At 41.1% G+C, this 25,724-nt stretch overlaps 1 protein-coding gene across 1 annotated transcript in view; it reads left to right on the top strand.

Moving 5' to 3' along the window:
- The window catches only part of celsr3 (cadherin, EGF LAG seven-pass G-type receptor 3), a 72,165-nt gene that overhangs the window by 10,120 nt on the left and 36,321 nt on the right, over positions 1-25,724 (top strand). Inside the window, exons 2-7 of the mRNA XM_017036037.2 lie at positions 5,813-6,156; positions 7,823-8,111; positions 18,606-18,828; positions 21,870-21,985; positions 22,355-22,443; positions 23,625-23,782. Coding sequence (XP_016891526.1) covers positions 5,813-6,156; positions 7,823-8,111; positions 18,606-18,828; positions 21,870-21,985; positions 22,355-22,443; positions 23,625-23,782 — 1,219 coding nt within the window. The remainder of the gene's footprint in view (positions 1-5,812; positions 6,157-7,822; positions 8,112-18,605; positions 18,829-21,869; positions 21,986-22,354; positions 22,444-23,624; positions 23,783-25,724) is intronic.

Raw genomic sequence — 25,724 nt, 5'->3', positions numbered from 1 at the left:
GTTTGGATGTAAATATGTTGGTGGAGCCATTGGTTTGGAAGTGGGCATATTTTACACTTTTTATGATACACTGCTGTGTTAAATTTGTAACACAGCAGTGATTAACAATTATTAATAATGTAAGTTATTTGATCAGTCAATAAATCTGCTTGATTTTTACAAAAGGGAAACAAATGAGATTTAAGATTGAAACATTTTGTTAATTTTTAAGGTGAAATCTCTGTCTATATTAGTAAAAAAACGGATATAGTTTTCATTCTGTATAATCATTGTAGTTAACCTGTTCACATTAAGACATTAACTTGTAGTTGAACAGTGTCGCACATTTCCAGCCGTCTTGTCTATTTTACTGACTCTGCTCCAGCTCCAGCTCCCGGCAGGACGCCTGGTGCTTTGTCTTTTCTAAAATTAGAAAGACATTTATCCATTAAATCTAACTGGCGGGATTAGTTTCCTGAAATATTAATCAGAGGGCAACAATTAAACCAAAACATCTGTAACAAACAACCTTTATCTGTTTGTTTTTTTTAACCAGAAAGACATCAGACACTGAACACATCATAAAACTGCACCTAAAACTTCCGGGGCCACAGTCACAGTTCATTAACCCTGCAAATCGGAAACGGGAATTGAAAAAGGACACATGTTGATTCTAAAATGCAGTTTTCTCAGACTGAATCAGAATGGATTCAAACCTGGAGGATAATTAACACGATGTGTAAAGGTGGAAAGATCACTCCCAGATGGGAAACATCTTGCTACGTTTTCATTGTATCATCAATAAATCATTAGCGCATCAGCTAATGTGGTCTTTGCACACAAACAAAGAAACAAAATTGAGGCAAACAGTCGATGACAGTTTGAAGAATGTCTGTCAGCTCAAAGCTGTAACCTAAAAAAACAACTAATGTCTTATTTTAGATTAATTTGATGAGGGAATAATCACGTGGTTTTCACTTGAAAACTGAACACTCTCTGTTTGGTGTTCCTCTGTTCTGTTGGTGATGTTTTTCTGTCTTTACAGAGGGCTTAGAAAAATTGAAGTTGACATGGAGTTTCAAAAACAAGTCTCATTGTGAGTCCTTAAATTGCAGGTATCACAGTGAAACTGGGTCTTTTCAGACGGCTCGTAATGTGACAGAAGCAATAAATTAGTGCTACACAAACACACGCGTACACACACACAGCCTCAGGTTCCACCACTGTCCACAGGGGGACATGTCCAGCCTCCTTATTTAGTCTCATGGCCCCAAACACATAATTATTAAATACAAAAACAAGACTTTTCTTAGCACTGATGAGGTGAAGCCATGTGACCAAAGCCTGAGGACAAACAGCAGTGTGGTGTTGGTGTGAGTGTGGTTGTTTTTCCTCCTCACATAATCGTCAGCTGTAAATTTAAGAGGAAAGCCAGCACACAGAGAGGACAAAAGAGGCAGAAACGCTTTTCCTACAAACAACTGCTGTCTGCCAACATGTTCGCATGTCACAGGAGTCAGACTGTGTTGTCTTCATGTGTCTTGTGGATATAGTTGCTACAGTGGACTTGAGCGGTGTGTGATTTTGATATGGAAATTGTCTTTAAACCTTAACTTGAAAGTTAAGTCCATCTGCCTTACTCTAAATAATCGATGCTTCTGTTGTACAAAAATGCATTATACTGGTCGGGTTGTTGTTGTGTGTGTGTGTTTGTGTGTGTGTGTGTTTGTCTTTGTTTCACTACTCTGTTCTACTTTGCACTGAATGAAGCCGGTGCACAGACCTCAGGGGCAAAAGGCTTGAAAATCACCAGAGCAGAAATCACTTACATGTAGTGTTGTAGCCCTCACCGCATATTGTGTGTGTGAATGTGTGTGTGTGTGTGTTTGACTCTTGTATTTTTGTGTGAAATCCTTGTACAACCTCTTGTATCTTTCCCCATTTTTCTTTTTTTATCACTTCCCTGACATTATTTCTCTGTCTCCAGCAGGGGCGCTGTTGTCATTGTGTTCCACGGCTCATGTATTCATACTTTCCTCTGACCAGAGGTTCAGATTAATCCTCTGAAAACACTCAAATCCATATATGAGATTTAGGAACCTGGCCTGCTCTCATCACAGTGGAGAGGGAATAAAAGGCCGAACAACGTGATGTGACAGCACAGTGTGAAATGGGATTTAAACCCTGGTGAATGTGCTCAAAGTGTGAGCTAATAGGTTGGAGGCACCATGACAGAGTGCGCTGTAATTCAGAATAGAGACACACTGCTTTTGTTCGGTGTTAATCCAATTTTACTGTTTTTGCCTACTGCATGCTGGATGTAAATGTGATTTTTTTTCTCCCTCACCAGTATATCCCATCTGCCCATGTTAGCAGTCAAACCTTTAAACATGGCAACACCAGTGTGCCATGAATGAATAATCATTTTTAATCAGCCACAAGTCGAGCAAAAAAAAAAAGCTGCAATAATGGTACATTTGTGGAGACTGCCGGCAGCAGTTATACAAATTCTAAATATTAGTTCGCATTTTTTAGATATTTAAATTGTATGGTTTAAATCTGACACTCTGTTCTTTCCTCACTGGTTTAGTCATCATTTCAGACCTTTTCCCCCTATTTCCTCTCCTTTTTTTCCCCAACAGTATTTAACATGAGTTTTTCTACGTACTCTTCAATTGGAGCCTGCAGTATTTTACCCCAGAAACCATTTCTGATGCTGATGTACCTCCTTAGCAGGAAACCAATCAAATCTGCCAAATGTTGGCCATGTTCAAAGACCAATCATTTCCCCATAAATCCAATAAAATAGAGAAAGAAAAGTCTTTTGGCTGTGCCATAGACCTATTTTGAAGCTATTTTGACCACACACCACTGGGGCGGCGAGCTCTTTCCCCCGTTCTGGTCGATCCGGTCCTCTTTGACTTCCTTCTTCTTAAAGAAAATTGCCACAGCTCATCCCAGTGACCCACCTTCCTGCCCTGTGTGGTAGCTCTAAAGGTGTTTCGGGGGCTTTTATTTAGCCTCATCTCTGGGGTTTTAGTGTACCATACTTTGCAGTCTATTTCCATCAGGATTTCCAGGAAGCGAGCTCTGGGTACTCTGACATTCACGGAGCTTTGAGTGTGCTATTAGTCAGGCTACCTGGTGCAGGGAGATAGCACTGAACCCCTGGACTCTTTGAAAAGCACTGAGCATATACCCACAAAGCACCTTACAGCTAGCGGGCTGATCGGAGGCCGGCTTCTCTCTCATGGCATATTGATGCGCATGCATCCTTGGGACCATGCTGATGATTCCAGATCACCGTGTTTATTCTTAGAGGCTTTATGTACGCTACAGCCCCAACTGCACCTCCCCTTTTAAAGTGGGTAAAAGGAGGGGAGGGAACGTTGGCACGAAACTCCAAGGAGCTGTGAGCTGTGTATCTTTGAGTCATTATTTATAAAAGGCTTTGTTTTTTTCTTACGCTGTGTTGAATGCCAAAATAACTTTCCATTTCTGTGTGTTTTTTTAATTTGGAAGTTATTAATGTTTCATTGTTTTCATGCACGCCACAACAGAGGTGCAGGGAAAGAAGAATGTATTAGTCATCACTTCCCATCATATTGGGATGGAATGGATAAGTGGACCTTCACTCACCTCTAATTCATAATTCACAGGAGCCCCACGGTTCTCATATTCCTCTGAGCTCCACCTGAAGTAGCCTGACTGGGTTCATATAGAAGAAGTTTCAGGTTCTATTATAGCACTGTGTATACACAGAGTCACTATCACACACAAAAGAGTCAGTCCTCACAGAGACAGGGACACATCAGCAGCACACGGTCCCCCTGTTTGAGACCAGTATAATTATTTGAATTAAAAAAAAGTAATAAAAGTTCTTCTGTGGGAATCTGCGGAGCACAGTGAACTTTTCTGCTCTGCGTCCTCATTGGTTTTAAAGAGGAAATGTGCGCCTGCTGCCTTTGAACACAGCAGCAAGCGGTATCATTAGGAGAAGTGAAGAAGCCCGGTGTTTTGGAGCGATGCGGTGATAACAATCCTCAGGTGTCTCACTTGTGTCTATTTAAGTGGAAACAGTTTTGCAAAAACACCTCTGTTTTTCTGCAGTTTTTCCGAGTTATAATAGTCTAAATTTATTTATAATGACCGTTTGGCCACGTCACAGTGACAGAGCTGGAGGATCATTTTAGCTCCTACTGTTGTTATTATTATAAAATTCCTTGAAATGTCTGGAACTAGGTCTAATTAGGTTTGTTGTTGTTGTTGTTATTATTATTAACATTTTATTTATTTAACAAACCCGCCCCCCCCGTCTCTGTCTTTCTAGCTCTGTGTTTTTGTGCCCACAATCAATGGAAGCAGTCTCTCTCTCTCTTTCTCTTTTTTTTCTCTTTCTCTCTCCCTCTCTCTCTTTCTGTGTGTGTGTGTGTGTGTGTTGTCGGACATCAGTGGGGAGTAAGACTACCTCATAATCCACTAATCAAACCAGCTGCCACCCAACCCCCAACCCTCCAAACTCACTCCCGTTCCGTCTCCTCCTCCCCCTCCCTTCCCCTCTGTACATATTTCCTTCCATATTCTGCACCTTCACAAATCGAAATTCTCTGACTCTCTTTAACAAGAAACAACAGAAAGACAATTCCAACGTAAACACAATCTGTTCTTGAGCTAAAACAGTTCAGATGTTCAGCTGCCCTTCTTTAAGGACACGTCTGCTTTGATTTGAAACCCAAGAAGAATGAGTTTAAAGAAGTATGTTTTAACGTAGCTGAGACTAAAATCAGATTTATTAAAACATTTATTGTCTTTGTTAGTTTTTTATCTTTGGTTAAAGCCTTATCTTTTCCTTTTATTGTTTTCCTTTTGTCATTGTCTAATTCCTTCTAGATTTTATTGAACCCATTTAAGTGGCCTTGACTTATTCTCCCTCTGTCCTCATGTTCTTTCTCCCTCTCCGTGTCTACACCTTGTCCTTCCACGGCTGGATCTGTTTCCTTCTTTCTTCTCTGTCCTCCTTCCTTTCTCTCACAAATAAACATCCCTCATCTATTGAATGTATTTCTCTCTTCTCTGATGCTCTAACCTTTCACTCTGCTCCTCCTCTACGCTGCCTTTGTCATGCTGCTGAAATTGCCTCCTCTCAGCTCCCTGGTCATGAGCGGATTATTATGTGATGTCTGCTTGCAACAACAAATTAAACTCTGTGTCTGTGGCTGAACCTGAAACATTTATGTCGATTTGTGAGCAAGAGCAAAAGATACCAAAATATACCAATATATTTTGCAACATTCTGACTGAGTGATCCAGGTTTTTCTAAGTTCTCTTAGACGTGACTCGCCCTCCAGTAGATAAACTGGACTGGATTGACCAACATCTCCAACTCGAACTCATTTGACTTGAATTTCAGACAGTGCTGTTTGTTGAATACGCCCTGTAACAGACTGGTAGTTACCTGAGCTCTGTGTGAATGTGCAGCTCCTAATGTGTGATAATGTAAACAGCCATTGAGATAACGTCCTCCGTGTGATTCATGAACTGCATATCTCATGTCACCGCCGTGACCTCCCACACTCGTGTCCTTTTCTTTCCAATCCTTCCTCTGAAGTAATATTCATTCATCTCTGTCTCTTCATCCTCCTCCTCCCTCCTCTTTATCCTCCTCAGCTCTCAGCCCTGACTTCCTCCTCCACCTCTTGTATTGATTTGTTTTTCAGCTCCTTCTCATCTTCTTGCTAACATGATACTCTGGGTTTTTTTTGTATGCTCCTAATCTTTGATCCTTCTTCGACACTTACATCCATGTACTAACCCGTATCTCTTTCTCCCTCAGATGGCGTCCACAGCATTTCAGCCCAGTGCGTCCTGCGTGTCCTCATCATTACCGAGGACATGCTGGGAAGCAGCGTCACCGTCCGCCTGCAGAACATGTCCCAGGAGCATTTCTTATCACCTCTGTTGGGTACGTTCCTGGAAGGTGTGTCAGCGGTGCTGTCTGTGCCCACGGAGGACGTTTTCATCTTCAACATACAGCCGGACCTGGATGCGGCGCCGGGAGGGATCCTGAACATCAGCTTCTCTGCTGCTCTGCCCGGCGGAAACTTCTTCCCGTCTGAGGCCCTGGAGGAGCAGCTGTACCTGAACAGGCTGAGACTGACGTCACTGACACAGATGGAGGTCAGTCCACCTGCACCACCACAAGTACAAAGAACATTGATTGTTTTTTTTTTTCATTTTTAGCTCCGAGTTACATCAAGTTAGCATGTTACTCACCTATATAATAATAACAAACAAAACAAAGCAGCTGTAATTGTTGGTTTTGTATAGGTATGCAAAGACTATTGCTTAAAGAGACGTTTTATTGGACTTGTTCCAACAACCAAACCAAACATTTAAGCGACTTTAATTTTGGGACCAATGGTTGGTACAAAAACCTTTTTTTCTTTCGTGTTCTCATGATTTATGTTGACCTGCAGGGGTCCTCATGAGTTAAAAATCTATTCAAGTCTGAGCTGACTGACTGTGTGATAAAGTGCCAATAATTGACTCATGCACAAGCAACTCACACTGCACACTGCCAAGTAAGCACGAATATTACACCGACTTTAACAAAAAAAGTTTTGGTCTTGTAAAAGTGATCATTATGAAACAAAATTTTTAAAGAATATATTTTATTCAAGTACAATTAAAGCTTTCTGTTGTGGCTATATTGTCTCTAGTGTGAGAGAGTGGTATTGCAGTCAATTATTCAGGCAGTCCAGCACAGTCATTTCACTAAATGTCAGGTCATTGAAATTAGTTTTGTTAAAATATTTGGAGACTAATGTTTACTCTGAGGCAGGTTTCTATTTCTACCAGCCACAGGGTGGAGGTACTGTACACAGGACATATTACTTCTACATATATTCTACTGCTGGAAAACAAGGTGACCTGTAATAACACAAATAAATTGTGAAACCCGTACACAGTACACAAAAATACATCCTGACGCAGTAAGCTGAACATAACGTACACTACAGATGTGAAGGCAACACAAACATATGGTTTTCATGCAACGATGCCCAAATGTAATAATGGCAGTAACACTGTACAGCATGTTTTCATGCATGAAAACACACACACACACACACCTGGGCACATCTGTTGTGTGTAAAAAAATGTAGTGTTCACACAGACTCTGTGAGTCTCTGCCCATGACAGGAGAGAATTTTGGGAATTTTGCTAGAAAACAACAGCTGGTCCAGAGGGGAGGAGATTAATGAAGGTGCAGCAAAGAGCTCAGCTGTGACAGACTGCACAGTCGGGTTTGTTTGACCTTTGACAACACGTGATGCCACACAGACACACAAGCAAACTCTGTGTGTCTGGGTGTCTGTGACAGTTAACTATCAATAAAGTCCAACAACAACAGCTGACATCTCATTATTTTGTTTAAATTCTGTATGTGATGAAGTAAAAGGTATTTTTTCCAGTGAAGTGGTCGCCTTTAAAAACCCAAACGACTTCCATTTATTCAGTGAGAATAGGCTGAGGAAATAGAAACCAGTCTGAAATTTAGAGTTCTGGAAACAATTTGATGTCAGGGACGGCCACAGCCACTGTTTCTGCAGAGACCACAGTAATGTCATATATTTTAATGAACCAGCCTCAAAGGTAAACACTGCACCAAATCAAAATACATTATTTTAACTAGAAAGATTATGGTTTAGTATAAGTTTGTCTGAAGACATATTTTGGCTACATTTCTTTCCAAATGTGTAGATGTGTCTAAGCATATTTCTAAACCGTCCCTCAAGTCCAGTTGCTCCGACCTCCTGATCACCCACTGTCGTTCCCACTCCAGGTCCTTCCGTTTGACGACAACGTGTGTCTGCGTGAACCCTGCCAGAACTACATGAAGTGCATCTCTGTGCTGCGCTTCAACAGCTCCGCCCCCTTCATCTCATCGCCCTCCATCCTGTTCCGACCCATCCACCCCATCGCCGGCCTGCGCTGCCGCTGCCCCGTGGGCTTCACGGGAGATTACTGTGAGACGGAGATCAACCTGTGCTACTCCAACCCCTGCCTGAACGGAGGGGTGTGTGCCCGCAGAGAGGGGGGCTACACCTGTATCTGCCGTGAAGACTCACCTGGTGAGTGTGTGTGTGTGTGTGTGTGTGTGTCCTTGGACTGCTGATTGTCTGCTTTGATACTGCAGTAAAATTGGACATGAATCTTACATTCATGTATGTTTGTGAACAGGTATCCTATCTTTCTAACATTCATTATCTGAATAGCATACGTCTTTTACAAAGAAAATCAAAGTTGGTTTGAAACTTTCCATTGAATTAAAAAAAATTACACAATGTACCTGTATGAACCTGTTGGTATTTAAAAGCATTTATATTTTATCAAGAATAATCAAAAACATACAGACCAAATTGTGAGTTTTAGAAAAACTTTCTGGAATTTTACTGATGGATTTTATTTGCGATATCATACATTTAAAAAATATATATATTGTAAAAGATTTTAATGATAACTGTTTCATGAAACTATACAGATTTTATTGAATGGTTTGCGTTTTAACTTATTTAGATCTATATATAGAATTATTTATAAGGATGTGAGAAATCCGACAATAGGGTTAAAACTGGAAACACTGGGTTCTGATTTAATCCCCAGCCTCCATGCATTTTTGTAATGAGTTCATACTTGTATATGGAACAACAGCAGCCACTAGAGTACATGAGCTCCATCCATTCTTCATCTGGACCACCAGCAGTGACATGTTGGAGCTCAAAGAGCAGGTTCTGTGTTTCTGTAATAATATTTTCTTTGCTTCTCGTGGCTCTGCTTCAATTGAAAACATACATTTCTTGTGAAAAAAGATGCAGCAAAGATGCTGTGGTGTTTCCTGGGTGGGTGGGTGGGTGAGGGGGGTCTTGTAGTCGCTTGGGGCAAGTGAGTAAAAAAAAAAAAAGAAGGTGGAGGAGAAGCAGGAGGAGGCAGAACAAACAGGAGAAAAATAGATTCTCCAGTTCACACACACGTCTCCAGACACTGCCAAACCATGTTGACTTTTTGTTTTTCCCACTGCCTTAAACACACTTTTATGTCGTTGTCCAACAGGACGGGGTAAATCATTTACCTGAAACTTTGGCCCTAATATTTATTATTTCTGAGGAGCTAACAGTTCTGGAGAGTTATTCTAAGGTGTAGATTAAAAATCAGTGTGTTCCTGGAGACACACTATCTAATGAGCATCTTCACCCTCTGACCACAAAAACAAAGATGCATTAAAGCTCTGACAAAAGTTAATCCTCCCTTAAAGCTCAAGTTTAGCCTGGAATAACTTTACGATTACGACTAAAGCGAGGGATTATGTATAACTGTGTTTTTATCCTGGAGCTAATAAACCCTTCAGTATGAGGTCGACGTTCAATGAAGCTAATCCCACAGGGATAACATAAAAAAACAGACTCTGCTGAGGTCAAAACACTGCTGAGCTCTAATTATTACTCATTGTTAGTCTGACATTTAATTACACCACGAAGAAATCAACTTGTTGTTACCATTCAGGGCTGTGGACCGGGTTTATATAAGTATGTATTTATCAGCAATGATCTTCATTGGGTCTAGACTCAAACTGTTAGAGTCGGAAGTGGGCCACATGTCGAACTGTGGTCCAGTGTTGTTTTTAGAACTTTTGTCAGACGGGGGCAGACTCAGTGTACAGCTGCTCAGATGTGGGCCTCATTTTCCACACACTTTAGACCAACTTCAGTAGACCTGGAGTCTGGACTCTGTAAGAGCAGTGGTGCAGCAAAAGGACACATCGGCATGCAGTATGGAATTGAACCTGCATTCCTCTGTTTGGAAGACACACCTGGGGACGGATTTTTCTTTGTTGTCCCCAGTTTTAACACTTAAAGAAAATGGAGCTAAAATTCAGTAACTATCGCAGTTTAATCATGTTTGTGTAATTTGTCTGTTTAGTCGAAGCAGAACTTAAGTTAAAAAGACACATTCAGCAAAATAATTGGGCATCATGACGCTCTGAAAGCGATTACCTTAATGTCCACAGGGTTTAAAGGAAAATAGAGTGAGCACTGAGAGAAATGCACATTATACATACGGCTGTTGGAGTAAATGTGGAGACAATCCACTCACAGAGCAGACAGATGGAGACACAGAGTGGTTTGGGCGCAGACTGAATTCTATTCATGAGATAAAAAGCTGATCGGTGAGTAGACGGAGAGAGAGTCTGTGTTGTTCACCGAGAGGAGTCGAAACATAGGGAGCGTGTGAGAGGACAGGCAGAGAAGCTGTGGTAGGTTCAGAGGGCTGAGATTAGTTTTGGTTGTAATCAAGCTGAACAGGCGTGTGACACTGGTCCATTGATCAGAGCTGATACACAGAGGAGACGGCTCACACACACACACACACACACACACACAGGGTGAATTAGCTGGAGGGAGCAGAGATTAGGGGAAGAATGAAGACATTATAAGGTGTTTAGCTTATCGCCGAGCGATTTTTACGCTTTTAAGTCACATTCACAAAACAATAGATGTTCGTAGCTGAAGATGGAGAGAAACGTAGACCGTTGATGTGAAATGAAATGACAGACTGTGAGACTAATTATGTTTGGTGTAGAAACAGAAAGAGTGAAAACAGTGGTGGATTAGTAAAAAAAGAACATGAGCTGATGACTCCAGAGGACGAGGGGAAATATCTTACATTTGGGAAAATAATCTGTAGATTAAAAAGTCGTTAGTAAGTAACAATAGAAAATAAACAGTAAATAATCCACCACTATGGCTGCATGGTTTAGAATCAATGAAAAATTCACTATTCTACTTTAGATCCTCCTTCAGACTTTATTTATAACATCAGTAAAATGTTCTTTGACATCTATCTGTTCAGTACTAATAGTTTTTAAACTGCTCTAATTGAAAATGATGTCAGTTCTCTGACTTTGGGGAAAATGTGATGACAATAATCCCTTTTTTTTATTTTCTCTTGAACCCAGCAAACGTATTTGGGAAACCACAAAACAAAAACGAAATTATCGCTCTTTAAACATACTCTACTACTGAGATAAAATGAAGGCCAATTATTGAGGTGATCTGAGCCAATTATATACAACGTTACAAGCCACATATGAAACCAAAAAAAGTGATTGGAATTCAGACATTATAGATGCAGGAACACTGAAGGTTGAAGAGCAAGGAATTAGAGTGAAGTAGGGCAAAACAATAACGACATAAATGAGTGATCATGTGGAGGAATGCAGATATAAGAGAAAAAAATCTAATAGCCTTCCATTTAAAGTAGAACGAAGTGTGATTTGCTGAGTCAAAGGGAGGCTGAACCAGCAGAGATGGTGGTTAGAAATGCACACATACACTGATGTTCCTCGGAGCTCATGGAGAAAGTGGTTTCTGGCTCGTGCTCGTACTCTCACAGTGGTGTTAGTTTTAAAAAGATGACTAAGGATCTCCTGAAGGGAGAAAGGTTCAAACTGCCGTACGACTGCACTTTAAATCTCATAACGACGCCCATGTGCATAAACCCAACCAGAAAGGCTACGGTTGAAGATATAATTAAGATTTAAGGGTCTTCACAGTGGAAACGCTGACTTCACCGTCCTCAGGTAGACGTGCAGGAAATGCAAAATCAATGTCGTCCCCGTCGACCATCACCTTTCTGTGTGTGAAGACGGAGGGCTTTGTAGATTACAGGCAGCTGAAAGGATGGAGACCACTGATCTGATTAATGTCTTAATGTTTCCATCGGCAGTGCTCACACTCATGTGGACTTACTTCACACAGACTGACTCACAGTGTCCACTCAGGTGTGGATTTGAAGAAAAGAAAAGATGAAAGAAACAGAAAACAGAATTGGAGTTATATGTGGAAGGTGATCAATATCCAGCTTATAATGTCTCTAAAATGACCAAATGGAGGCCAGAGAAGATGATAGGAGAGGTCAAAGAAGACGAAGAGGATCGTGGAGTGGGGAGAAGGGTACTGTTAATAAACGTCAAGAAAGTGGAAAAGTGGAGAACAGATTCTGAGAAAACATTCAGAATGAAGCATCATATATAAATCACACGAGGCCAAAGCCACTGCAGACGGCTGCTTATACCAAACACTTCCCTGCCTTCACAGTAATACACCTGTCAGGTGAGACGTCACTCAGCTGGAATGTTGTCAAAGGGACTGACAGAGAGTCAGAGGCTGGTGCTGGAGAGAGAGAGTAGAAGAGATTGGAGTAGACCCAGCTATGATGCACAACAGTTTGATGACGACTACAGGCTGAGCAGTTTGGAGATAAAGTTTTCATAATTTAGACTGAGACAGTCTGTGGTTCCCAAAGTGGAGGGCGGGGACCCCCTTTATGTCTGCCTTTATTTGAAGGTTGTGCTGATGTGTATTTTTAATTGAATCTGTTCAATCTGTTACATTCCTATAAGTATTGACATTCATCAGTAGACTTGTCTACAAAAAGGAGCATGGTAGAAAGTTTGGGAACCACTGATTTAAGTGAATAAATTCAATATGTTGACTCTGACCATGTCATTTTTCACTCTTGTAAAAGCAGAGCATCCCAACACGTGGTAGAAAAGGAAGACTAGTGGCAGAGGAGGCAGAAGACAAGAGAAATGAATGGGAGTGGATTGGCCTCTGGGGATGCACCATGTGCTGGTGTGAAGGAGTGGGGGTCGGGGGTGGGAGGTGGGAGGTGGGGCGGGTAGAGCTAAGATGCTGGAGGCAGGTTGAAGAATACAGACTTTGATGAATAAAACATCTACGTGAATGAAGGGTGGGAGTGAATGCATTAACTCCGGCACAGAAGACGAAAAGAGAACGGACAAAAAGGGAAGCTACAGCAGGAGATGAGAGGGAAGAAGTGGGAAAGAACGACTGAGCGTGTGTTGTATGTGGAGAGATGGAAGAGGGAGGATGGGGAACTGGGGAGAGAAAAAAGAGAGAAAGAAGTAGAAAGAAAAGAATTTAGTTTGTTCCTAGTTCCCTCCTTTACTGATGCTTCAGACTGAGAATAAAGAACTGAGGACCAGGTCAGGAACTGAAACAAGTACTAAGTACTGGGCTTTATATGTAGGTAGAGATTAAGACCAAATTATAAAATAAATAGATTAGTGATTATTCATAGTTACTCTGGTCAGAAAAACTCAAGGATTGATCTCAACCAGATTCTTTCCACTGTTTCTGATCTACAGGCTGCCCCGCCCTGTTCTGCGCGCCCACTTTGAGGCATAACATTCAAGTCATTTTTTATGGTGGTTTCGACACATGCAGAATAAACTGGATCATCTTTTGCTTTAGTTCAGTCAATCTCACTAGAACCAGAAGCTTCTAGAACACGGCGACGCGTCTGGTCTTCAATCAGCCTAAAAGGGCACGTCACGTCTGACACCTATACTAGCCTACAAGGTATTTAATGGGTCATTCCCAACACATTGTACAGTCTATCCAGCTGCTCTTTTCACCAGTAGAGTAGAACATTCTCCAGACCTATTCATTTGTCTTTAACAAAATATCTTCATGTTCTCTTTTTCTAGATCCTTGAGTTCTTTATAGTCCTTGCCTTTTTACTCCACTAACTCTGCCTGAAGTGTACCTAGTTTCCTAAAAAAACCTCCTCCACCACAGAAGACGAAAAGAGAACGGACAAAAAGGGAAGCTACAGCAGGAGATGAGAGGGAAGAAGTGGGAAAGAACGACTGAGCGTGTGTTGTATGTGGAGAGATGGAAGAGGGAGGATGGGGAACTGGGGAGAGAAAAAAGAGAGAAAGAAGTAGAAAGAAAAGAATTTAGTTTGTTCCTAGTTCCCTCCTTTACTGATGCTTCAGACTGAGAATAAAGAACTGAGGACCAGGTCAGGAACTGAAACAAGTACTAAGTACTGGGCTTTATATGTAGGTAGAGATTAAGACCAAATTATAAAATAAATAGATTAGTGATTATTCATAGTTACTCTGGTCAGAAAAACTCAAGGATTGATCTCAACCAGATTCTTTCCACTGTTTCTGATCTACAGGCTGCCCCGCCCTGTTCTGCGCGCCCACTTTGAGGCATAACATTCAAGTCATTTTTTATGGTGGTTTCAACACATGCAGAATAAACTGGATCATCTTTTGCTTTAGTTCAGTCAATCTCACTAGAACCAGAAGCTTCTAGAACGCGGCGAAGCGTCTGGTCTTCAATCAGCCTAAAAGGGCACGTCACGCCTGACACCTATACTAGCCTACAAGGTATTTAATGGGTCATTCCCAACACATTGTACAGTCTATCCAGCTGCTCTTTTCACCAGTAGAGTAGAACATTCTCCAGACCTATTCATTTGTCTTTAACAAAATATCTTCATGTTCTCTTTTTCTAGATCCTTGAGTTCTTTATAGTCCTTGCCTTTTTACTCCACTAACTCTGCCTGAAGTGTACCTAGTTTCCTAAAAAAACCTCCTCCACCTCTGCTTCCACCAGCTCAGCCTGCCCTCGTCCAGACCGCGCCCGTCTTTATCAGCCACCCTCCTTCACCTCCGTGTTCTTGGTCATGTTATGCAGCATTGCTGTGAGTGTGACTGCAGTCTGAGCTCCATGCAGTTATTTTCATTTTGTCTGGCCTGAAAAAAAAAAAAAAAGCTGCTCCAGATGAAGTGTTTTTTTTTTCTCCGACAGCTCCAGACTGTTGCACTAAAACGCAGCGCTGTGTCTCAGTGCTGTGCAGAGATGATAAGTCTTCAGACTGAGCTGTTGCTGCTCCGACTGAGCTGCACTGAGTGACAGCACTTAGGCAAAGATGTTTGTCCTGACTGTCAGGAGATCTCCGTCGTCTTCTTTCTGGAATTTTGTCCTTTGGCAGCCTTCCCATTGCTCCCTCTTCTCTTTCCCACTTTCAGCCTGTAAAGATGTCATTATTTGTGATGTCAAGAGTCTAATGTTGAAATGAAAAAGGAATAATGTGCAGAAATGCATGCTGCTGATTGGCTGGAATTATATAAGTTTATGAGTTGGCGTCTTGATAACATATTGATAACAGTACAGGGGATTCTGGTGGAGCAGAAATAAGATTCTTCCCTGCCAGGTGTTCAAACTCCTACTGTGGCATTTAGCCGAGCCTGAAAAAACATGTAGGTGTTGCATCAGGAAAGGCATCTGGTTTAAACTGTGACGGTTCACGGTTCACGTGGCATTTCTTAACATCTGGTTTAAACTGTGACGGTTCACGTGGCATTTCTTATGACCTTCTCACTGTCTTTAGCATCAACTGTGCTATGGTGACGTCTGTTCTCACCGTGACTACAGTGAACACCACGTCCTGCTCTGTTCTTCAGGCGACCTAAGTCAGTCCAGTTACCAACATCTGAACATGAGAACCTACACAGTTGTCCAATAACCAACAAAACACCAAGTAATACTCCTTTCAATTGGAATAGAAGGTTATTTTGCACATTGGAAATTCTGTGATAAATTAAGTAAAAATTAAATAAAAATCAACTACTCTGCACTGAATACAGCACAAACTTTACTGCTGCTGGTTTTCCTTCTGCTCCTCTCAACAGAGATGACCACAGAGCTAAGAATCTCAGCTATTTCTTAAATCGGAAAAGGAAAGAAGCTGATCCATTCTGTTATTTTAGTTGTTTTTTTTGTTTTTTTTGACATCCATCATTCTCATTTGCTGTCAGCAAATTTGACAATCTAGATTCAACTGAGTGAGCATAATAAACCAGGTTCTGTCTCACCCTGTGCATAATTCATGAGCATTAATTTCTGTTTATTTATTTTAATATTAATGAGAGGGTTTAGGGATGAAGGCTGCACCAGACAAAGGCAGCACAACTGTGTGTGTGTGTGTGTGAGTTACAAGTGTGTAGGTGTCTGTACTGTGTGTGTGTGTGTGTGTGTGTCCCTGTTTAATTGGTTCCCTGTAGTGTTCACTTGCACTGAAGTGTATGTTAAATGTGGACGAGAGGACGCTAAACAGGGAGAGACAGATGTGATCACTTCAATGTCCTTGGGCTATTGTTAGTGCAGACCAGGTTGGACTGGTCTGTCTCTTTATGTGTCTGTGTGTATATATGAGTGAGTGTGTGTGTGTGTGTGTGTGTGTGTGTGTGTGTCCCCTGGTGTTCAGGTACATTTTCTGCTGTAAAATCCAAGAACAGCAGAAATTGACTACCTGTTGGAGGACAGAAATGGACTGCTGAACAAACGCCGTCGAAGGGAGCGAGTGAAATAAAAATCAAATGGATAGATTGATGATACAGCAAATCAAATCAGCAGGGTTTTTAAAATAGATTGTACACAAAGTAAATGATTAAATCGAAAAAAGAAAAGAAAAAACTAAAGAGAAATGTCCATTTCTACCAAAAGTAATTCCTTGTCTGAGCCTGCAGGTGGTGCTATAAATGAATTTGTGATGTCCTAGTGTAACATTGCTGTTTTATGTCAAACTTATAATCAGCCATCAATTAGAACCACCAGCTGAGATGATGCTGCTCTGACTGGGACACCACAGCACTGAGTGCCTGTAGCTGTGTGTTGCTGTACACCCCCATCACAAAAACCTCATTCATCTTTTTAATTATACACTACATTCACATTGACGCCTGCATTCTTATCTCCAGTTAATGTGATTACAAAACGTAGCATTTCTTTTGCATCATGAACATTACATTAGCCCCCCCTACTGGACGAGATTTTAAGAATACAGTGGTCCCATTAATGTTCATAGGGAATATTCACATTGATATGAATGGACATTTATCACCATATAAACAATAGTCACTTAAATCAGTCAACATTACCATCCTGTTGACACAGTGCTGTCAGTTATAGTGGATATCAAACACACCTGTGTGTCTGTGCTGCCATGTTGTGTGTGAGGTCATGAATTACCCTCAGGTGTGTGTGTGTGTGTGTGTCTATGGTTTTGACTGTTTGTAACGTTATCACTGTGAACACATCTTTGTTTGTGTGTCAGACTATTGGTTTTTTTATTCAAACAGTTTTGGGGAAAAAAGGAGACGGCCTTGAATTTGAGCGCTGTCTGTCTGTGTGTGTGTGTGTGTGTGTGTGTGTGTGTGTAGTATTTGAGTGTGTGTAGCCGTCAGCAGGTTCTAAAGTGGCTCCTCGAGGACTCATTTGTCTGTAGGCTACGTTCAAAACCCGTCTGCTCTTGTGGTTGTTTTGGAACCGCTGTGTGTGGGTGTTCTGTGGTCATATTTAAAAAAAAAAAAAAATCAAAAAGTGTGTGTGTGTGTTACATTTTCCCAGACATATATGACTGGCTCTTCTTTGACTGGTAGCCACATCTATTTATTTCCATCCACAGAGTTATCCGTGTGTTTTTTCACACAGTCCTAAACCAGTGAAATCACAGTTGGCTCTGATCATGTTTGAGAACTGGACAATGGTTTCTCCTCTCTTATTCCTGCACCGTGCTTCTCCCTCCACTGAATCAAAGTAACAAAGCTCCTGACGACTGCAGTCCACTGTCTGCCAACAATGGAAACCTGCAGACGGTCATTGATGGAGATGTGGAGGAAAAATCAAAGAGTTTTCCTGGACTGAGGGGATTTCATTGTGTGGTGTTGTAGTACCCTGTGTCACCACCAGGAAGTAACAGAATCACAGACCCTACAGCCTGTTGAAGTTCTCTGTGGACCACTTTCCATTTCTATAGTGACAAAGTGTTGAACCGTCTATTCATGTATTCTGAAAACATCAGTGAGAAGTTTGATACATGTTACATCAAGATTTGACGGTGAATGAAACGTCTGTGTCCAGGTCAGTTCAGACTTACTGTATGGTTTAATTATTGGAGTTGTCCTGTAGAACTGACAGTATTAGAAAGGACATTTTACTGTAGTGGTGACTCAGAGTACGATGTTGTGCATTTAAACCACAGTTATCAGACGTCAACACATTTGAAAAAAACTCCAACAAGTCCAACATTTTCAGTCGTATCTACTTGTCATAAGGAAGAAAGCTGGATAATCCAGCAGACATGGAGAAAGTTGACAACATTTTACAGTCCCAGGTTTGATATAGGAGCCGGAATATTATTTAAAAAAAATCCTGATTTTTAATTAAATGTGAAGACGATTCGTTTGAATCTTAAAATAATCTGCTTGAATGCTTCTAGTCTATTACAGATCACATCCAGCTCTGTCGCTGCTGGGAGACAGCTCTAGCTATTTTGGCATGGGTTATTAAATCATTAGAGCTCCGTGTAATGATTACCTTCATAATAGATTAATCTGATGATTGTTTTTTGTCTTGTCAGCAACTCATTCAGTCCATTAGGTGCAGAACATTGGTGAAAATGTCACTTGGAGTTTCTTTAAATTTTCTTTTAAATTCTTTGGTTTCTGTTTACATATCAAACATCATAGAAACAAAACTGTATATTTTCTTAAATAAGACAAAATGTCTTTCTTACAGGTTAACAAATATATTTTCCTAACTAAAGCTTTCTTTGTTTTGAGTCCTATTCATAAGTAAAAATGTCTCTCATATTAACACATTTTATGAGAATTGTGACATCACTTCTGTTCCTTTTGTGCCGCAGTCTTGTATATATTTAAGTTTTTATTTTCTTGCACCCCTCAGGTGATCGATGTGAGTTTGACCGACGACAGGGCAGGTGTGTTCCAGGCGTGTGTCGTAACGGAGGAACATGTCGGGAGCTCCCGGGCGGAGGGTTCCGCTGCGAGTGTCCTGCAGGGGGATACGAGCGACCGTACTGCACCGTCACGGCTCGATCCTTCCCTCCTAAATCCTTTGTCATGTTCCGTGGCCTGAGACAGCGGTTCCACCTCTCCATCTCATTAACGTGAGTCCAAGTTCTACAACACTTTGGTAGAATTTAAATATGTGACACTTGCCGTCTTCTTTCTGCCCTCCACCGTTTCCTCTCTGCTGCCGTCAGTCATCATTTTGCCCCGCTCACCTCAGCTGTGGATCCATAACCACTCCTGTTTGATTCTGTCTTCTTTAATCTCTTTGTTTTATCTTCATTTCAGAAATTGATTTTGTTTCTTCTTTCATCTGTCATTCAGTTTTTCACTAACGTCTCCTGTTCCTCTCAAAGTCTGTGTGTTAGTTAGGCCTGTCAAATGATTAAGGTATAAATATTATCAATGACAGGGAAACCTGATTAATGAAGATAATTCAACATCACCAAATTAAAAAAAACAACAGTTTTTTACTGAAAGACAAATACCAGCAGGTAGATGAAAGGGTTCCATCCTGTTTTTATGTCTTTTAGGAAAACGTTATAATCCCATTGTTCCATCACACTGTGGATATATGGTCCTGTAGTGCAGTGGTCAGCACACCTGCCTTCCAAGCAGAGAGTCCTGAGACTCTAGATTCCCAGAGGAACCACTTGTCCCTGATGGCGCCTCCTGTGGCAGCCTGTGTTAACAATCAGCCTGATTGTTAATAATGTCATAAACAATATTTAAAAGTACCATGGAGTTGGTGAATTGTAGTCATTATTGTGCAGTCTCCAGTCACGGACACATTAACTGTCCGTCAGCCTGTCAGCTGTAGACTGACCTGCTGCCCTACAGGTGAGCCTGGTCTGATGCAAGTCGGGGGTCTCATCCTGAAACTGAAGCCTTGACAAAGGCATGGGAGATTTGTTGACGTGGAAACTCTTTCCGCAGCATGTGTAACTGTCAACACGTGCATCGACTGTTTCTCAGAACAATAAGAGTCAGAATTAGTGGACGTACAGTGGGCTCCGATCAGCACGTGTGTTTGAATGTATAAAAGGTTGTAATCTGATTAATGCTGTTTGAATGAATCATCTTTTCGTGTGGTCCGTTCATCTGAGGAGGCTGACAGAGAGTGCCTTAGATTTTATGATGGATCTTTGCAGTTAAAAATACCTGTGATGCTAATGTTGCTGCAGAGGTCAGTGACCACCCGCTGTCTTCCTGCTGCTCCTTCATTTGTCGACACGCGGCGTGGACGCCTGGCTCTGAAGTGATCCTTGTGAGTGGTCCACCAGGGTTATGGACCTGGATGGTTGCCATGGGTGATATCTTTTAATGATAGTTGCTAGGGTGATGTGCCCTGTGGGCTTTTTTCCTTGGAGTGGTTGCTACGAGACACAGTGGCGATGCCTTCCTTGTTCAATATTCTCCACACTGTTGGAACGTAAGGGTAGATTATGTGATTTGTACAATTGATTTGTCACTGCCGGGTGAGGAGTTAACTGCAAACAGTGAATCAAGATGTGACTGTTCGCTTTATTATATTTAAAATTTTACAAATTTAATGTTTGTGATGAGATTAATATTTTGATTTTTCATTTTGGATCAGATAATAAACTATAACAGTCACATAAATAAATAAATTAAAAACATGCCTTGTCTATTCTATAGTTTGATTCATGTTTCATCTACTGAAATGGCTGTAGGACAATTAGTCTTGACCAGTCTAACCAACCATCAATTGTAAAAATGTTTTGGTCATACCTTTGGGCGCAGGCATGTCGTCCATCTTTGTAACCGCTGTGTGCTGCGACCGTCGTCTTTGTTACCCTGCACACTGATCTATTCCCTGTCCAGTTTTGTTCAGCAGTTTTGGCTCCTGTTCCACATCAGAGCAACACATGATTTAATCATTGTTCATATCACTCACTGTCCGCCAAAAAACACGTCTGGGAGTGAATCTCCTCTAATCCTGCTTCAGATATTGTGCAGTATTTCCGCAGGCGAGGCTGTAATGGCTGTTATGGCCTTGTTGTGTTGGACTGTGGCAGTAGAGCCTGGTCTTCACTGTGTTACAGATTTTCAATGGGTTGTTGGTGTGTGGTTTTATTACTGCTGTTTGTCATGTACGTTTTCTCCTCAGTTACAGTAGATGTTAAACTGACTCTTCCTGCTGGTGGACACAGGTTACGGCAGTAAAAAATCCTATAATCACAGGATTTGACTGTATTGTTTATCACTTTTATCATCTGTATTTCTCTGCTGTGGAATTATACATTTGACATACTGTATATTAGGCATGCTAACCAAAGCAGACGTGCTGTACAACACTTGGACTTTAGCCTCGAGCTAATCTTTATTTCCCTGCATCTCCACTTCATTTACTCCCGTCTCCATTCACTCTGCCAAAGGTTACATTGTTTTCCATTTTCTCATTTGCATTGTGTTATTTCTGCTTTGCGTAGGACATTAAATCTGCATACAACCAGATAAACTGACGACACAGGACATTAAATCTGCATACAACCAGATCCAAACTGACGGGAAATAAATATGAAGCTATGCAAATGCTGTGCATGTCAGGCATTTAACAAGCCTGTTCAGAGGCTTTTCAATGGTGTTCTCCTCATCCTTGGTAATACATATTCAAACTGAGCTTTGGTAGGAAAAGTCATAATTCAGCAAAAAGGAACAGTTTGAACATCTGAATCAGGGAATGGACGACAGCATAACACTTCATCGAACCAGGAGGTTTAGAAAGAAAACAGAAATGTCAACATATTTTGAACTCAACTTGTCGTCTTTGTCTTTTGTATTTAGAAGAAGCCAGTTATCAGTGCTGTTCTCATTATAAAAAGTCTTTATTTTCACTCAGCACGATAATGCTCCTTAATCAGTAAATATATGTCCAAGGGTTTTTAAATAAAAAGTATTTGTTTAAAATGTTTACACGGCTGGTAGATGATTAGAAACTGTAATCCTGCAAGGCTGAGGGGGGACTGAGGGGGGACTGAGGGGGACTGAGGGGTCAGCAGAGGGTCAAGAATTAAGAAAAAGTTACATACTGTACATTTAAGCTATCTGTATGTATATCTTTAAGGCTGTAAAAACTGATCAAATATTAATGTTTTGTTTTTTGCACGACTCCCAGTTTTGCCACCCTGGAGAACAACGGTCTGCTCTTCTACAACGGACGCTTTAACGAAAAACACGACTTCATTGCCCTGGAGATTCAGGAAGGACAAGTGGTGCTGAAATATTCCACAGGTGAAGTGTCTGCATTTGTGTCGATTGACTTCTATACTGGGTTTGTTTTACCTTTGTTTATTTACACACACATATGAGAAGAATAGTCAACTATTAACTAAAACAAATAATGATAAGATGAAGCGATAGCTAAAAGAGAATGTAGTAATTGAAATAAAAATAAAATAAAAAAGGCATTTGATCTAAAAGTACAAAGTTACTGTAAAATATATTCCCTGAACTCCTAGCCATGAATCACTCCAACTGTAAAAGGTGAAATAATACATTTCTCTGATGAACACAAAATATGTGACAAATGTGACATTAAAGTGCGTTAAAATGTTAAAAGTGCAGAACACAATGTAATCACCGGCGACTTCATTCCTGCAGGTGAGCTGTCTACTCAGGTGACTCCTTTCCTGCCTGGTGGTGTGAGTGACGGGAACTGGCACACAGTCCACATCCACTACTACAACAAGGTGTGTTGACCTTCTCTGTCTGTGCTGCTGTCGGTCTTGTTCGATGACTTGTCTTTTTTGAACTGTTTCTCAGTCGTCACAACATTCAGTCATTTAAGTCAGTACATATGTCATTTATGTGGCTGTGTATTCGTGCACATTGGTGTCACATCTATAATTTCCTTCATCTTCTTCCATTTTCCTCAGGCGGCTACTCTCTATGTGAGTATGAGTATGTGAGGGCACATATATGAATATATGTCCATATATTCCACTCCTCCTCCTCCTGTCGCTCCAGTGTGCTGTTGTTTTCACCGGCAGACATTAACAGGGACATTTTATGCAGACTTGATTTTGTTCTTTTCTGGTGTCGCTGCACATATTTGTGGAGTGTTTGACTATGATTCCAACCCCCCCCCCCACACACACACACACTTTAACCTGTGCAAGGATCTTGACTTGTGACTACAGACTTAAGCTAATCATGGCTGCTCATGAAGCATGTAGTTATGTTATGTGAACACTTGAGGCACTAGATGCAGGTTTTCACCTGTAACAACCTGCAGAAACGGGCAGTGAAGCTGTAAAATTCCGTATGTTACATATTACCATAAAAGTAATTCATGTTATTGACCAAACTTCCAGTTTCATTCTTGTCTCTGGACTTGTTGTTGTCGATGTGACCAAACATTTACAGTTGAACCGTCAGTTCCATACCGGCCAGAATGCTACGATCTGCCAATTAAATGGCAGAGATTTGTCTCTATAACTACTCAACCACTGCCAGTGTTAGATTGAGCCCCCCCGCACCCCCCCAAACAGTCCATTTAGTCATCAAGGAACCACGTTTATTTGTGTAAAGGTAGCATCAAATGTCCCTTTTAAAAAAGATTATTCTGCTGTTGTTGTTGTTTTTCCTCACCAACAAACACAGTCCGTCTTATACCTGTTGTCTTGTCTCACTAACTCTCTTTTATCCCTTTATTTCTAACACAAGGAGCAAAGTGTTGATAGTGAACACAGTCTAATGATTTCACCTGTAGTGAAGTAAAACTCTAGAAACTCTAGATTGAAGGAGTTTCTGTTGAATTCCCTGCATGCTCTCTGGTGTCATGGTGTTTTTCTGTTTTTGCTGTTGTTTGGAGTCATTGTTTAATCTGTTATCCTTCTGTGTGTGTGTGTGTGTGTGTGTGTGTGTTTAGCCAAAGCGCAGCATGAGTGGTGAGAACCGAGGTCCGTCGGATGAGAAGATTGCGGTGGTGAGCGTTGACGACTGTGATACGGCCTTGTCACTGCGGTTCGGCACGCAACTGGGAAATTACAGTTGTGCCGCGCAGGGCAAACAGACCAGCAGCAAGAAGTGAGTTCAACTGTGTTGGAAATTCAACCTTTTGTCTGTTGATCACCTTTGATAATCTTAGCCTTGATTATCATGTAAAGTTTCCTATCATTTATTAACAATGTTTGAAATTATAAACTACTTTCATTGGCACTGGTTCAAAATGCTTCACTAACCAGTGTTTTTGGTATTGATTTACTGTTGGAATGGATCCCAGGAACCAGCCAATCGCCTGAGTGACGTGTCCTGTTTTGCAGTGTATAATGTCTGACGTTTGCAGTTCTCCAGGGATTGTGAGACGGGCACAGCTAGGAAAATGAATATTTAAAAGTATTCCGATAATCCTACAGCGGGTTGCCAGTTCATGCACATCTGAACCGTAGGCTCCAACATGTGAACTGTCAACACATTGATCACAGTAATCAATCGCTTTCGTGTTGTGTCATGAAAGCAGTTGATTAAAGCTTACTGCAGAAACGCTGCTGTTAGAGCGGATCCTTCACAAATGTCTGGTGGGGGTGAGGAGGTGATGGTGGTGGAGGGTGGGGGTCTGTGGGGACCTGAGGTTTTAATGACTCATGAATGTTTGATGTCTCTGTGCGGCTCTGCATCTGTCCTTATCTCTGATGCTCCTCCTTACACTTTATGTCTGTTATTAATATTCATTCACTCACATCGTGGTAGTTTATCTCACACCTGCTAATATCAACTGTATTTAAAAAAAAAAAAAAAAAAAAAAAAACAGACCACAAATCATAGACCATGACCCATGAAAACTGGTGTACACCACTGCTGATTCAGTGTGTATTGACTACACACACAAAAAATGTCTTCTTTGTTACAGTATTTATTTCAACAATGTTTTGTCAATACTACAAAGCATGCTGGTAAGATGTAAGGAGTGGCACAGAAGTACATTAGTGCGGTGTCGAATGTAGCTAATATTAAGGACAAAAGCTTAAGTAAGATTTGTATCGTATAAGTGACTTTGACGGACAGGAAATGAGGTTGTTTAAAGATCGTAAAACTTGTAAAGAGATGTTAAGAGATTGTTTGAACAATGGGGAAAATTTTAAAAAATGGACACAAGTCAAGTTAAGTTGAGGTCAAATCCTTTTTCTATACAGCCAGAATTCACAGACCACATTAGCAAATCCTTTTTCTATACAGCCAGAATTGTACAGACTTTAAAATACTACAATAAAAGTAAGGTTATCCTACGATAAACCTTTGTTGAGAAGACATAGGTAAGAGGATCTGGAGGAATCATCTGTGAAAAAATCTTGAAAACAAGGAAACCCAAGGTGACAAATTGATAACAGAAAAATAATTCTGTTAACGTTGAACTGCAGTGATGTGACGTCCGCTGTCGTCTGTGTAGGCTGTGATCACGTCGGCAGTGTTGGGTCAGTTCAAAGAAAAATTCAGCTCAAAGACCAAGTTCAAAGATGAATGCTTTTATTGTGCGTCTTTGTTTCTTCATCATCTCTTTAGAAAAACCCTTTTGTTCCTCCTCTTCTTCAGCCTTGACTTTTCTGTTCACGTGTGCAGTAGCTCACGACGTATTTCTTGGAGGTTTGACTCCAGCTCCGTGTTGTTTCTGAAGCTAACTTCCATCCGTGTCCCACAAGTATTTTGTGAGCTACAAAGAATCTAAATCAACACGGGAGGAAACACCGACAGTGTATGATGCTCTGAGAATGACAAGTGTTCTTCAGTCTTCAGTCTTTTTCAACCCCACAGTCCCCTAGCAGTTATTTTCCGTCCCATTCATCTCCTCCTTCCCCTCAGTCCTCTCAGTGTCTCTCTCAGTGCTCGTCTTCCATCTGTCTTGTCTTCCACTCTTTCTTGATGTTCGCTGTGAATCACACTTAATCTCTTGTTTGTTCATCTGTCTCCCTTCCGTTTTCCCACATTTCTTTGCTGCCCTCTTTCAGCCTTCCTCCCCCACCTTCTCCCAACG

This window comes from Cynoglossus semilaevis, chromosome 10 (assembly GCF_000523025.1).
Source record: "Cynoglossus semilaevis isolate Cse_v1.0 chromosome 10, Cse_v1.0, whole genome shotgun sequence".
NCBI classification, from domain to species: Eukaryota; Metazoa; Chordata; class Actinopteri; order Pleuronectiformes; family Cynoglossidae; genus Cynoglossus; species Cynoglossus semilaevis.
Note: the sequence above shows the minus strand (reverse complement) of the source record. Positions and strands in the feature narration are given on the sequence as shown.